The sequence below is a fragment of the Nycticebus coucang genome, chromosome 16, assembly GCF_027406575.1.
Source record: "Nycticebus coucang isolate mNycCou1 chromosome 16, mNycCou1.pri, whole genome shotgun sequence".
In the NCBI taxonomy this organism is placed as follows: Eukaryota; Metazoa; Chordata; class Mammalia; order Primates; family Lorisidae; genus Nycticebus; species Nycticebus coucang.
In genome coordinates this window covers 12,805,813-12,821,627 of record NC_069795.1, presented here as the reverse complement: position 1 = coordinate 12,821,627, position 15,815 = coordinate 12,805,813, and the positions used below count along the sequence as shown (strand labels likewise).

Here is a 15,815-nt window from a genome sequence, read left to right as displayed (position 1 = left end):
GCTTGGCTAGTTTTTCTTTTGGTAGAGGTGGGGTCTCACCATTGCTCAGTCTGGTCTCGAACTGAGCTCAAGCAATCCACCTACTTTGGCCTCCCAGAGTGCTAGGTTTACAGGCATGAACCACAGCACTCACCTTGGCAATTTTTCAAAACAGAAGCATGCCCTTACCATGACCAAGCAATTGCATTCTTGCGCATTTATCCCAGAGAAATGAAAATTTATGTTCACAGTAGCTTTATTTGTAATAGCCCCCAAATGAAAACAACCCAGGCATCCTTCAGTGGGTGGATGAATTTTAAACTGGTATTATCTATACCATGGGAAACTACTCAGCAATAAAAAGGAACAAACTATTGATACAATCTAGACAATCTCCAGAGGATTATGCTGAGTGAAAAAAAAAAAAAAACAACAAACCCAAAGGGTTACATACCATACTATTCCATTTAGATGACATTCTTGAAGTCACAAAATCAGAAATGGAGATCAGATTAGTGGCTGCCAGATGTTAAGAACGGGAAAGGGGACTGAAAAAGGGCAAAGTGAGGGATCCTTTGGTGATGGAAATGTTCTCTATCAATGTCAATGTCCCGGTAGGACTGTAGTTTTATGTTACACTGGCTGAAGTGTGCATGAGATTTCTCTGTATTTTTGCTGATAATTGCATATAAATCTGCAATTATCATAAAACTTTAAAAAAGCCTATTATTCTGTAACTTAATCCAAGGTTAGAGAACATAATTCAACTAAGAATCAAGGTCGTTTTGAATATTAATCATGTAAGTCTGACAAAAAGGCAACACTCAGAAATCACTAGAGTTGGCCTCTTAATTTGTGCCTTTTTAGTCAGTCCCTTTTTTGGTCTGGCTATTTGGTTTTTGTTTTTTATTTCTATTTATTTTTTAGAGACAGAGTCTTACTTTATTGCCCTAGGTAGAGTGCCATAGCGTCACAGCTTACAGTAACCTCCAGCTCTTGGGCTTAGGTAGTTCTCTTGCCTCAGCCTCCCAAGTAGCTGGGACTACAAGTGCCCGCCACAACACCCGGCCATTTTTTTGTTGCAGTTTGGCTGGGGCAGGGTTCGAACCCACCACCCTCAGTATATGGGGCTGGCGTCCTGCTCACTGAGCTATAGGTGTCACCTTATTTATTTATTGAGACAGAGTTTCACTTTGTTGCCCTGGGTAGAGTGCCGTACTGTCATAGCTCACAGCAACCTCAAACTCTTAGGCTCAAGCAATCTTCTTGCCTCAGCCTCCTGAGTAGCTGGGACTACAGGCACCCACCACAAAAGACCAAGAGCCATCTTGCTCTAGTTCAGGCTGGTCTCTTAACTCATCAGGTTAAACAATCCGCCAGCCTCTGCCTCCCAGCATGCTGGAATTACAGGCATAAGCCATTGCGCCTGGCCTTCTGGTCTGGCTGCTTGTGTCCCAATTCCTCTCTGCTCCCCAGTTGTTTCCTCTGATGTGGGTCAGAAACTCACCATTCACACTTCCTGTGTTATTTTCAGGCCAATATGATTTTGAATGAAGGCCTCTCTTAACAGAGTAAGTACATGAGATTTATTTTTTTCTTGGCTGGTGCTGGGTTTGAACCTGCCACCTCCAACATATGGTGCTGGTGCCCTACTCCTTTGAGCCACAGGCACTGCCTAGTACATAAGATTTTTAAATGATTAATAATCTCAGAAAATATTTCTTTTAGAGCAGCGGTTCTCAACTTGTGGGTCGCAACCCCTTTTTAACAATGAAAATACACTGCAGCATTAGGAAGGTTCGGAACCACTGTTTTAGAGTAAGTACTATAGAGATGAGATTGATAAAAATAAGATTTTGAATTAAAACACCTAGTTTGGCAATAAGAGTTAATCTATTCTCCTCAAATGTTACTAAACTTGTATATATATATGTAAAGTATAAGAAAAATGGCTAAGAAAAGTTCTTCCCTTTTGAGCAAAGAAGTCAGCATGGTAAAGACAAGTATATTTATTTCATACAACAGCACATTTCACAGGATATGTACATGTCTGTATTATCACCGACTTTAATACTGTACTTCTATAAAGTATATAGTTATAAATATGGTATGCCACATAAGCAATAAAATTCTTACATATAAACAGCAATCTACTGTAGAGAACAAAGAATTCACAGAGAGATCCTTAGTGTCTAACTTCTGTTCTGCTTTTAACAGAACTGCTAAATATTTAATAATACACAGAATGGCTACTTATTTGCAGCATACCTTTAACTTTCATAACTCTGTGCATTTTCAGCAACTTACCAAATATAATTTTCCTGATAAAGGCTGAGCTGCTGCTGATATGTATACTTTAGACAGTAGTTGATATTCAATAGGAAACATTGCTCACAGAACTGCAATTTGCACTAGTGAAGATAACCTAACAATGTATTATTTTGCTAATGGGGAGCAAATACTGTATACACTAGTCACATGGATGTTAAAGCCACGATTTCAACAAGTTAATTCACATTTTGAAGCATACTGCTTTTAGTAACACTGCTGTTTAAAAGATACTACGGCTGAAATGATTAGAACCTCCAAAAAAGCACAATATAAAATTCACAAGAGTTATTTCTGACAGGAAATCCTGGCTGTTAACAGAAAGAGTTACTTCTATAAATATAGTATTTTGATAACATTTGAGCTTTTAGAAAAGTGCTTTTTTCCTAATAGATTTGCTTTATGTTAGTGCAGTGCAGTTTGCTGTGCTTTACATTTTACATACTCTAAGCCATGAACTCTATTTTTGATATTCCCTCAATACACATCTTTAAAGGTTAAATGTGGACATAGGCATTTAGATGGACATATACAACTCTTTATATAAAAGGAACATTAATATAAGTCTTAAGATGATTTTAACTTAAACTGACAACAAAACTATTGCTCAAGTTGTTTTCTGATTGGTTTACTTAATGATATCAAAATACTACATTCTGTAAAAATTCTGTGTACTTCATAAAATTAATAAAAGCAGGATCAGTTTGCATATTGGCAGTGCAGGAGACAAAATCCACAGCTAACTTGAGGTATAGCCTCTAAAAACTTAAAGCAGCATCACGGACATGTTGTGTAGCCTCCTAAAGGGAGAGAGAACACACAATGGGTATAACCTCAATTCAAAGCACTCTGAAGACAGCTTCTTTCCTTGCTAAAAGCAAAGTTCCAGAACAGAAGCAGCAAAAATAAGAAGTGTGGGAGGTAAATGGCCAACATATCCCTTCATGTATGCAAAGAAAATAATATAATTAGCTCTAGTATTTCTCACTGAACATGGGGGTCTGTGCCTTCCCTGAATGTAAGGCTACAGTGCTGTTCTGAAAAGGCTGGAATATCCGTCCATAATGACCACAAAATATGCTGCTGCCAGCTGTAAGAACCTTCTCCCAGAGAAAAGCATGTGGAGGTGCTAGAGTGACAAGTAACAAGGTTGTGAGTATTTGAAGGGTGTGGAATGGTAGAAAATTTTGGTTCTGTATTGAGATTTTTCTTGTTTTGGAAATAAAATTAATGAAATGTTCAAAATACATTTGCAGCCATCTTCTGGTAATAAGATATTGAAAAGATGACTCTGTTAGAACTTTCAGGCAAAATTTGGTCCGATATTCTAGAATTATGAGTTGTATAGACATGTAAATGTGTACATATCATATGTTCACATATACATACATACATACGTACTTTTTTTTTTTTAAAGCAATGCCTTTCAAAACTCTGTTTCACTCTAACTTTGGCAACTCTTTGGTAAATACTCATAAATACCAATTGTTAACAAGTATGAAAAAGGGCTGGTGGTAATGTCAGGTAAAAGTTGTGTGGGCTTTTTGAGATTCTTCAGAAAAGACAAAAATTTCTCAATAAGGACTATTTTCTACAGTAGTTTTAAGCACTTTTTATGGCTACTACTGGCTGCATTCATCCAAAGAGAAACACACCAAAACTCCAGTTATAATGAGAGGGATTTTTCCTTATTTCCAATATACACATATTCCAACTCTGTATGCACCAAATAGTGGTATTTCATGAAGATATCAGTGCACTTATCAATTATTGCACATAATGAAAACCTAATGCCCAATTCTTTTGGCTCTACCCTGCCAAAACTAAGAAAAAACTGGTTTCTATTACATGACATTATCTTTCTGTGAAGTCTAGGGTGGGTGATGCCTTAGATGCCAAAGTCGTGAAAGGATCTACTGGAGGGCTGGTGCCAGGTGGAAGCACAGAGACTGGAGCTGGAGGTGGTCTTCTTGATGGCAACACGCAAAAAGAGACATTTTTATCTTTATTCCAGTCATCATCCAATGTCACGCTGTAGCCAGAAAACGAAGATGGTTGATTACCCTGTAAATCTGGACAAGCTGACTCTGATTTCCCTTTTACACTGAAGTCGTCGTCTTCTTCAAAGGTTACCCATCCCTTTGGGTTGCTAATTGTTACTGTAGACTGGCACTGCAGATCAAAACTGTCCTTAAAGCCATCAAGTGAAGATGAAGGCTTACTTTTGTTATAACCAGGAGGTTTCAGAGAAGGGAAAGGACTGTTACTAACCGGTTCTTCCTTGGAGAACCACGAAGTTGCTTCTAATTCTTGAGATTCAGTTCTGAATGGGTTTCCAACAACAGTCCTGTCACTGAAAGGATCTGTGTTGGTCAAGCTAGTAATAAATGGGTTTGAAGAACTTCGCATATTTTCCTGGGATTTACTCCGAGCTGGAATTGGAGGCATTGCCAGCATGCAACTTACAGAACTCAAAGTGTTAACATTATTTTGTGTTGCAGAAGGCAACTGAACCAACCTCTTTGGGTCTGGGGTTAGAACAGGTGACATTTGAACAGATAGCTGAGCCTTTGATACAGCAAGCAGATTAAGTGATAGATCTTGAAATGGGTCACTCTTTAATGGTGATTCTTCTTTCACACCAGAGACTCCATTTATTTTTACCTGGAAAAAAAAAAAAAGGAGAATATGGAATAATCAGTTTATATTGACTCTTAATAGCCCCTTCCTTAATGCTTCCTGTCTCAATTATTCTTCGTTTTTGGGGGGTAAGTATACAAATCTAGAAACTAAAGAGCAGTTTTTGTATAGTTTTATTACTCTGGCAGTTTAAGTAAGATGAAACACCTTTTTCTTTAAAAATTCCTTACTGAATAAATCCTTTTATTAAATCAATTTTTTAAGATCTTGGAGTAATTAGAGTTTATTTCAGTCATGCAGTTTTTGAAAAGGTAAAAAGAACTGTACAGATTAGATTTGTTCATGTCCAATTCTATCATATTTTAACATAAATTTAAGAAACCCATATTTAGAACTTATGCTAAATCTATATAAATGAACTTCTAACATCTACCTATGATGTTGATGTGGTTTCATTTTAAATATATTTTCACATAAAATTAAGGTACTATGGAAATTCAACTTTATAGATTAACAAATTAATTTTATCGGTATATTTGCATTCATAAACCAAAGACTGCATCTTTCCCTTTTCCTTTCATTGGAAAAATGAATTTCTAGGGTTCTTTGCTTTATAATGTAAGTTCTCTTTTGTAGAATAAACTCTGAGTAATGCAACTTTTCTTAACTGACCTTCCCATCTTGTGAAAAATGTTCCAAAATATACATGCTATTAATAACCAAATGTTAACAACTATTTAAAACTTGTAGAAGCTCAATGAAGTGAACCACAGATGTGGGACAAGCAAAGCCAACTGTTTGGATGGGGAAAGAACTAAGATCCTGGACTCGCTAGCAAATGAGCTCATTTGATTATGATTTTTTTTTTTTTTTGAGACACAGCCTCAAGCTGTCACCCTAGGTAGAGTGCTGTAGCATTACAGCTCACAGCAACCTCCAACTCTTGGGCTCAAGCGATTCTCCTGCCTCTACCTCCCCAGTAGCTGGGACTACAGGCGCCTGCCACAACGCCTGGCTATTTTTTGGTTGCAACCGTCATTGTTGTTCCGCGGGCCCCGGGCTGGATTCAAACCCGCCAACTCAGGTGTATGTGGCTGGTGCCTTAGCCGTTTGAGCCACAGGCGCCAAGCCTTATTATGAATCTTTTTTAAAAAAAACTATGTAATTCTTAAAATTAGGGTGAATGACTTGGACACTTATGCCAACTTCAAAAATAAGAATACAAACTTCAGCGTTGGCTAGGACAGGATGAAAGAATTTCAGTTCAAAACTCACAATGTTTTGAAAATGGAGTACTACTCAAAATGAATTCAGATAACTGTTAAAGCAAAATAACTGTAAAAATATATTTGAAAAAATAGTCCCAATAAAATGTAATTGCATATTATGAAACACAAACTTAGTGCTTAAGAATAGGGAAGGCCGTTCCCTATTTCTTGTCAAAGGAAATGGTATAGATAACTTCATTAGTGAATAGCTTTCAAGTGTCTATTTTATTCCATTATACTAGAATATACTTGATAATTGAACAAGTATTTTTCTTCAAACTTAGTGTGAAGAATTTTATATAAATGTGTATAAAACATTAAAAGGTAAACATGTCACAGACTGTATTCTATGTATTCTAAATGTATTAAAGATAAGTAGACCTATATATGAAATGCACTTGAAGAAAATACAGATATTGTAAAATTATAATTAATGACCAGGTGTGATGACTCATGCCTATTATCCCAGCACTTTGGGAGGCCAAGGTAGGAGGAGCACCTGTGGCCAAGGTAGGAGGATCATCTTAGGAGTTTGAGATCAGCGTGATGATCACTGTGTGCCCATCTCCACAAAAATAACTAAAAAAATTATTTAAGCACACCAGAGTGTGCCTACAGTTCCAGCTATCTGGAAGGTTGAGGCAGGATGATTACCTAAGCCTAGAGTTCAAGGCTAAACAGAATTATGATTGTGTCACTGCACTCCTGCCTGGGTGAGACCATGTGTCTTCAAAAAAAATTGCAATTAACTCCATATTATCAATAATCTTTGGATTATTTATGATTAATACATATGGAAATATTTGACTGGGTCTGGGACCTATTTCTCTCGTGGCAGATCTGGGACCTATTTCTCCCTATTTCACAAGAAATAGGTTATATACATAAGGAGAATTTTATACTCTGCATAGGTTAGAATAGTAATAGTAGATGTCTGCCAAGTAAATGCTATACATTTAAATATCTTTATTTTCATATATAAATAAAAAGTGTTTTTCAAAATAAGTTACCGTGATAGAAACAATCATTTTTCCCAATCAGACTTGAAATTACAATGAGAACCACATCACCATTCATTATGTTAGAATTAATTTGTAACCTAAATATTACAGGATTTATGATGGTAACATTAAAGTTGGTGGTATTTTTACAGAGAAAGGTGTTGGAAGGACCTTTAATCATGTTATAATATTAACTTTCATCTTTCCTTATCAATAATTCTTCCTTACCCAAAGGAATCCTGCTACTAAAACTATTTGTAAAGGTATTTCCCAAAGGAAATCTAAAAACCCCCTGAATTTTGTGTTTATGTAATTATGCCATTATTAAAACCAATAACCAATATGGTTTTGCCAAATTACCTATGGTTTTCCTATTACCTAAAGCTTACCTTCTTGAAGTTACACTTTTTAGTTTTGTTAATTTTCATAAAAAAAGAAGCAAAATATGGTAAAGCATTAGCAAGAACTAAAATGGTTCCTAATATCCAAAATACTAAGGAAAAGAAAAGGCAGGTTTTATGATATGATAATAGAATTTATTAATGTGGATAGGTGGTTTTAAAAATGGGTGAAACTTTAGATGTATGTATTAGAAGGTTCATACATCTAATATGCTAAGACAGATGAAAAGCACATGTAAGACTGATAAATAATCAGATACCTGTTACCCTGATGGTTGCTCCTGCTTTGAGAAAGGAAACACAGACATCAAAGGAAAGAGTTAGGAGGACAATCCAAGATCAACCAGCAACCCTAATAATTCAGTCAACAAAATACTTTTAGTTCTGTTATATAAAGAATCCAAGAGCAGCAATATTTCCGGGTTGTAGCTTAAGTGCAAAAGATAATTTGTTGAATTAAGGTCCAAAGTTAAATTTTATGTTTGATTACTAACCAGTTCAAAGTTTTGTTACTTCAAAACTAACATTCCAAATAGGTTTTTGGAGCGCTAAAATATTTTAAGCAGCCTTTTATGGACAATGTTTGTGTCCTTCTCAAAAATTCCTATGTTGAAGCCCTAAGCCCCAATGTGATGGCAGCTGGAGGTGGGGCCATCAGGAGGTAATTAGGGTCAGCTGAGGTCATGCAGGTGGGGCCGCAGTGAGAAGACACACCAGGGAAGAATCACACACTGAGGAATGGCCCTACGAGCACGCAGTGAGAAGGAAGCTGTCAGCAAGCCAAGAAGACAGCCCTCACCAGAACCCAACCATGCTGGCATTGAGACTTCTAGCGTCCAGAATTGTTAAAAAATATAATAAACTTCTGTTGTTTAAGCCACTCAGTCTATTGTATTTTATATGGCATCCCAACAGTCTAAGACACAGCCTTAGGATAGCCTATGAATGTAATTATTAGAGAAAATGTACAAATGGTACCATTTTGCAAAGTGCAACCAAATTAGTATTTACTTTAACAAAATTGTTAGGATCCAGGCTTGTTCAATATTACTTAAATTTTTTGAAGGATGACACTATTATTAATTTACCTCATAATTTATTAGTTGGAAGATACAAGGTAAAGCTGGATCATACTTTTGTTTTTGAAATATCAAATAATCTTTCTATAATGTAGCAGTATTTTTAAAATCTAGCATTCACGAGAAACAGTTTTGAGGCAAATCTTCCTGTCCTAAAGCTTGCCTTTTTTTTTTTTTTTTGAGACAGAGTCTCACTTGTCACCCTCAGTAGAGTGCTATGGCTTCTTAGCTCACAGCAACCTCAAACTCTCAGATTCAAATGATTCTCTTGCCTCAGCCTCCCAAGTAGCTGAGACTATAGGCACCCACCACAATGCCTGGTCTTTGCTTACCTTATTTTTAAATAACAAAACTAATTTTGGCAATTTAGAGAGATAACATCCTTAAACGTATTAAGCACTCTAGAGCAGAAGTGTCCATGCTGATTTTGTGAGGACTTTTTTTCCTTTTCTGTGATGTCAGATATCACAAAAAGTACGTATTGACCTTTTTTTTTTAAATAATGAGATTGTGTTAGTGTTTGTATATTTAATGAGTGGCCCAAGACAACTCTTATTTTTTCAATGTGTGGCAGAGAAAAAATATGCTGGTAACTCCGCTCTAGAGTTGCTTTGAATTTAAGTGATCACTGTTTTAATGCTCATCAGCTCTGGTGTTAGATGAGAGATCAGGAACAGACTGTTGTACCCTCCAGTAAATGGATTTAGAATGCTTAGATTTTTCTACCTGGTCTTTTTCCTCACTGTCAACTATCATTTCAATAGGATAGCAGTGAGTTCTGTTAGTTTACTTCCTGTTGGACTTCCCCACTTTTGGTTCTTAAGTGATAACCAGATGACTAAGATGCTGGAAGTCAGACCGATAATTCAGGCATTTTTATGCTTTGTAAAGGATATCTGACATGTCATATAATCATTCAAATTAAAATAATCTTTTCTTTTTCTTTCTTTTTTTTTTTTTTTTTTGTAGAGACAGAGTCTCACTGTACCGCCCTCAGGTAAGAGTGCTGTGGCGTCACACAGCTCACAGCAACCTCTAACTCTTGGGCTTACGCGATTCTCTTGCCTCAGCCTCCTGAGCAGCGGGGACTACAGGGGCCTGCCACAACGCCCGGCTATTTTTTTTTTTTTTTTGTTGTTGCAGTTTGGCCGGGGCTGGGTTTGAACCCGCCACCCTTGGCATATGGAGCCGGCACCCTACTCACTGAGCCACAGGCGCCGCCCAATCTTTTCTATATAGAATTATAAAATTAAAGAATACTTAAGTAATGAACAGTAAAACTGGATCATGTATGCATTTATTTTTTAAATACCTTGTAGATTTGAGGCAGTATTAATAAAGAGTTATAAAAATTACTAAATGTAAAACTAGTAATGTAAAATTACTAAATGTAATTAACAAAATATAAAATTTCACATACTGAAAAATCTCATCCTTGTCAGGTTTTAAAAGCATATTTTTCAACTTATTGCTACTTCAGAGAATTAAAAAAATTATTATTTTTTGAATAGGTATTATTCTTATGATTCAAAAGTGTAAAGGCACAAAAAGGTAAAAAGCTTCCTGCTCACCTCCTTGGTGGCCCCCAGGATTGTGCATCCCTGGAGGAAACTATAACCATTTTGATCTTTCACACATAAACAAGACCTCTTTGCTCCAAAAAAGAAAATGTGTCTGTCTGTGTATATACTTTGGAGGAGTTTGATACCAATGACTGAGGCAAAAATAAATTTTAGAATTTAAAACAAACACTTTTGTCTTTCTGATGAACTATAACAAGATTTAGGAACACAATCTACCAGGTCACACACAGAGCCTGTGCTTTTGGTCACCAAGTCACTATATTCATGTCAATAAAAAAACAGAGATCAAAACAATTGAAAATCATCTCAGAAAATGCTGTTTGGCAGTCACTGGCATATTCATATATAGTACTGTGTGTATTCTAACCTATGGAGACTTTATAATAACTGCTACCTTGACAGCTTGTTCTTCCTAAAGTTTTTCACAGTACTACATATTGATATAGCTTAAACCATTATAAAGTTTTAAGAATTAGGGCATATCTTACTATAAAATAGAGGCCCTAAAACAGTAACAGAAAGCTCAAAGTGGCTTTGAGTTTGAAAGTTTTTTGCCCTCCAATTACATTTTAAAAAATAAAATAGTACACATTACAAGAAAATGAGAAGAAAAATTTGTGACTCACTAAAAGTGGGTTGGCAGAGAGCAAAGAATAGTGGACATTTATTCTTAAAAAAATTCTACCACTATTAATTATCTTCAGCATCCACAATTTTTTGAACTGAAAAAATATAGAATACTTTTTGGTATTAATCAACTGTAAGATGAACAATTTATTTTTCTTTATTATATATCCTTCAACTTTTACAAATTTGATAATCTAATATTTGCTAACTGCTAACAAAATTCAGATTGTATTAAAAGTAATATTTACTTTAATATCTGTTTTCACCACCTAGGAAACAAAGTTACTCTTAACTTCTGCCAACCAGCTGGACATACTCATATATCTGTAAAAGTAAATGCAAACTATTTCTTATTAAGTATGCTTAAGGGATATTGCCAATATACAGTATTTCCATATTTTAGATCTTTACCAAGTTTAAAGGAGACTTAAAACTTCAAACATGTTTTTGGCCTTGATGGCATTTTCAAGTTAGGACTTTATTCATGTATATGGGTAGACAACAAAAACTGTTACTAAATATAAATTTTAACAATTTTACTGAAACGTATATAACAAAACTAAGTAAAACAAGCACACAAATAAAAATGTAACAATTTAATTTACACGATTCTTCTTGTATTAAAATAAGTCTGTATATATCAGAAGTCTTTCCAATTTAAGATAACAAGAGCCTGTGTGACTACGATTTCAACACACCAAGGCAAAGGCACTGTTTTCTGTGAGACACTAATGGGATGACTTTATTTTAATGATTTTTACTTTGGTGAATGAGCCTACTATTACACGTCCAAACCATTTAAACTAGTGGTTCTCAACCTTCCTAATGCCTACTAATGCCACGACCCTTTAATACAGTTCCTCATGTCGTGGTGACTCCCAACCATAAAATTATTTTCATTGCTACTTCATAACTGTAATTTTGCTACTGTTATGAATCGTAATGTAAATATCTAATCTGCAGGATGTATTTTCATTGTTACAAAGGGGTTGCAATTTACAGGTTGAGATTTAAACTGACCCGGAAACGACTACAACTGTTTGAAATACATAAGGAACCCTAGTACCAGCTCCAATGCAGAAAAGTACCACTGCCTGCATCAAGAGGAACTAGGATTATTCTGTTTATTGGAAATTAATCAGAATTTCAGTGGTTCAGGGTATGATCTGATCTGCCTCTCTCTAGGAAGTGAAACCCAAAACTAACTTATTACTGTGAGCAATAAGGAAAATAAATTATTACTGTTCATCCTAATTTATTAACTGTACACAGATTATGTATTTTTAAAAAAGTCACAAACTTTTAATGTTAACATGAGAAAATGGCCTGGGAACCACTTGAAAATGACCTGAACAATCCTGGTCTAGGATCACTCTCTCAGAATTGTTAATCTAAGCAACAGGTTTTTTTGGGGGGGGGAGGGAGCCCAAACGCTCAAATAGCTAAAGCATGCATTTGTTATGTGACTAGTTTGAGATGTCAAATGACACTTGTTGATACTATCAAAAGAAAAAATAAAATTAAAGCTCACATATATTTCTTATAACAATAATTAACACAGTATATTTAAAGACCATGCCATGTGCATCAAATAGAGTATTTTGTGTAATAGTGAGACTTACTTGCAGCTGTGATGGAGAAGCTTCTGAAGACAAGCTATGGGATGACCTGCTCCGAGGTGGTGGTTGTGGCGGGGTTTCCAAATTTGGCTGGGGGGCAGATTGAGGCATAGGTGCTGTCACAGGGACAAGTGGCTCCTGCAACCTTTGAGCAGGTGAGGGCAGAGAAGACTGAGGAGGAACTGCAGCCTGGGGTTTCAGTGGTTCAGGAAGGAAAGCTGAGCCTAAAAAAAACAATAATTGTCAGATGTTGGGCGTATTCTAGAAAAAGGTGTTTTCTCTTTAGTGTAATGTTAGGAAAACATTTTAGTTGTTTTTCTCCCCTAAAATAGACAAGTTTCTTGTGGAATAAAGGACAGAAGGATAGCCCCATTTGAGTATATTGTGGAAAGCAGGAGATGACAGAAGGGAAAGGGAAAAGAAATAAAGGAAAAAATGGAGAATAAAATTGGCGCAGTATTTCTAATACAGTGCCTACTTTTGGCTGCTTCTGTGGGCTTGCTTTGGCTTTCAGGAGTCAGTCTTCCAGCAGCTGCCCGAGCATGGCTCTGGGGGGCACTGATAACTCCGGCACGGGGTGGAATTGTCTACAGACAGGAAACGTAACACTTGAGACATTTGTTTATTTTCAACAGGTAAGATCCTATGAAAATACCTGCTTTTCATTTCATTTACTCTTTTCCAGTATTATCTTGTCATTGTAACTGTTCTTTCCTTATAGCCATATAGTGGTAAGTTTTAAACCTTTTTTATTTTCGACTGTTCACTGTGCGCCAGGCACTATGTTACTTAAGCATTGGGAGGCATTTTCATTTCATCGCCTTGAAATTCATTCATTAATCCCTCAGAAGTAGGTATTATTTTATTAGCCCTAAATTAAGATGAAGAAATAGATACAACTTATCCAAGGCCATATAGTTAAAAAATGAGGCAGAATCCAAACTCATGTCTGACTAGCTGCCATGTTGCCTTCATGGAAGAGACTAATGATTTTTTTTTTTGAGACAGAGTCTCAAGCTGTCACCCTAGGTAGAGTGCCATAATATCATAGCTCACAGCAATCTCCAACTTTTAGGCTGAAATGATCCTCTTGTCTCAGTTTAATACTTACTTTAAGTAAATGTTAATATACAGGGTGTACATAAAGTTCGTGTGCAATTTAAATTGAGCACGAACTTTATGTCTACCTGTATATTTTTAACCTCACAAAAATCCTTACTTCCCTTTCCTATCCTTACAGAATAAAGTTCTTGTGGGAAATGTGATAGTGGAGACAGTGAATGGCAATTTTCCCTTTATTGAAAAAAGGGGAATGGGTAATAGATATCTGTAGATAAATTCTACAGCCATTTTAATTTGGAAAGTAATATTAACATATAGAAAACGATGTTAAGATCGTTAAGCAGACATCTACAACAGAAAAGACAAATAAAGATCTCTATCTTTATCAGAATTAGTTTCTTAAGTATAGCAGTAGCTCCCAGTTCCTCACTCTTCAGCTATCGGCCTCTCAGTACTTCTAGGCTCAACTGGATTAGCCTAAATCATCAATTCCTCTTTCTCTCTCTTTTTGGTTACCTGTTATAGTCCAGAGAAAATTTTCATTTGGGTAAATAATGAAAATATTATAAGAGAATATATGATAAACATATAAAAACCATAGATTCATAAGGTAGGGAAAAGCCCTGCAACACCACCTACTCTATTTTTAATACTTTTAGAACCAGTTTTAGTATACTGACTCTATTGAAATTTTTTTTCTGAAATCTAGTTAAAATCTTTCTTATTGAAGGATGACTTTATATCCTCATTAAATTACTCAAGATAGTACGATAACAAGGTGCCCAAATACATCATTTCTCATACATTGACTCTAAGACATTTATTTCATGACCATAATTAATTGTATCATTTTTATCCAAACGATGAAGTGTGTTTAGTTATTTTCAAAGAGTATGTTAAAATAATATCAGAGTTACAGTGTAACCTGGCTTATTGTACCATATAGTGGTAAGTAATAATAAAAAAATAATAATATCAGAGTTGAAAAGTACCTTAGAGATCCAAGTGCAATTCTGTCAGAGTTAACAAAATTGAGGCCTTGAAGGGTCATATGATTTTTCTAAGGTAACAAAACTGGCCAATAGCAAATTGGGACCTAGAACCAAGACCCCTTGGCTCTCAGGCTGGATCTTACTTACTGGTCTGGAGGCACTATATCCAGCAGGTCCCGGGCCTGCAAGTCCTGCTTGAGGTGAAGGCTGAATGCGTCCTAGAAAAAAGACATCACATCATATATTTAAGTTTAAAAAAAAAAAGTAAAAACAATCAAGAAACCATGTACTTATATTCCAAGTGTTTCATGGTCCACTTTTCAGGGTAAAGTAGGCTACATTTAAGTCTTTTTACCTATGTTATCTTTCCGTGTTGTTCCAGGGCTTTTGGGTGCTTGAAGCAGGAAGGAAAAAAAAATTAGTCATAAGTAAACACTAAAGCAGTATTATATAACATCAACTGGCTGTTCTGCTTCATTACCATACATATGGTAACAAAAAAAAGTGCTTTGCTTTGGATCATGATGAAGGGTGTTATCAGTACTGAATGAAATACTCCAGAAGAGAGAAAAATCAGAGTACTTAGAGAGTCCTTTATAGGAGACAAGTATAGCCCTTAGTTTGATACCTCATGTATGGGGCCACTTTTAAGGTACTATTCCCTACAGAGCCCGCACTCGCTCTCTCTCAGGAACCTTGAAAACATGCTCTCAGCCTTACAAATGGTCACAAGACAAGGCTTTGCTGCTCCTCAGAGCTTGGCAAACAATTGGTTCCTGAGTGATGACTGCATTTACGACCGTTACACAAGAGGCTCCTAACAACTCTGCTTTAGGGCTTCACGTTGTGGCTATCATTGTGGATAAAGTTATCGATGATGAAAGCCTTTGGATTCTGATAACAATAACAAAAAAAATCCTATGAAAATCTAATTACCAAATACATGCCTTATGGAAGACTTTGAGAAATTGAAATAAATCAGTTTTGGGGCCAAAAGAAGTAGGAATTACTATCAAGGGAGTATCTTAGATTTTCCTTTTGGAAAGAAATTTCAGTGTAATTGTTTCATGAAATGCATTGGCCCTTTAATAACTATAACCTTAAAAAATGGCCTCTCATCTTAATGTTTTTTTAAACAGTACCCGTATACATAAAAACAGCTATGTTCAGAGATGTCCAACCTTTTTTCTTTTCTGTGGCACACTGGAAGAATAAGAGTTGTCTTCGGCCACACAT

At 35.9% G+C, this 15,815-nt stretch overlaps 1 protein-coding gene across 13 annotated transcripts in view; it reads right to left on the bottom strand.

Annotated features, from left to right (window-relative positions):
* Positions 1-1,972: 1,972 nt before the first annotated feature.
* SYNJ1 (synaptojanin 1) overlaps positions 1,973-15,815 on the bottom strand; it is a 92,745-nt gene continuing 78,902 nt past the window's right edge. For 4 of the 13 annotated variants that reach the window (XM_053564843.1, XM_053564847.1, XM_053564846.1 and 1 more), the window contains 6 exons: positions 14,935-14,973; positions 14,727-14,797; positions 13,004-13,112; positions 12,529-12,749; positions 7,878-7,901; positions 4,836-4,971 (listed from right to left, as the gene is read on the bottom strand). In XM_053564843.1, coding sequence (XP_053420818.1) covers positions 7,881-7,901; positions 12,529-12,749; positions 13,004-13,112; positions 14,727-14,797; positions 14,935-14,973 — 461 coding nt within the window. In that variant the 3' untranslated portion in view covers positions 4,836-4,971; positions 7,878-7,880. Of the gene's footprint in view, positions 4,972-7,874; positions 7,902-12,528; positions 12,750-13,003; positions 13,113-14,726; positions 14,798-14,934; positions 14,974-15,815 lie in introns of those variants that run through there. The other 9 variants (XM_053564836.1, XM_053564837.1, XM_053564839.1 and 6 more) reach the window with 5 other exon arrangements.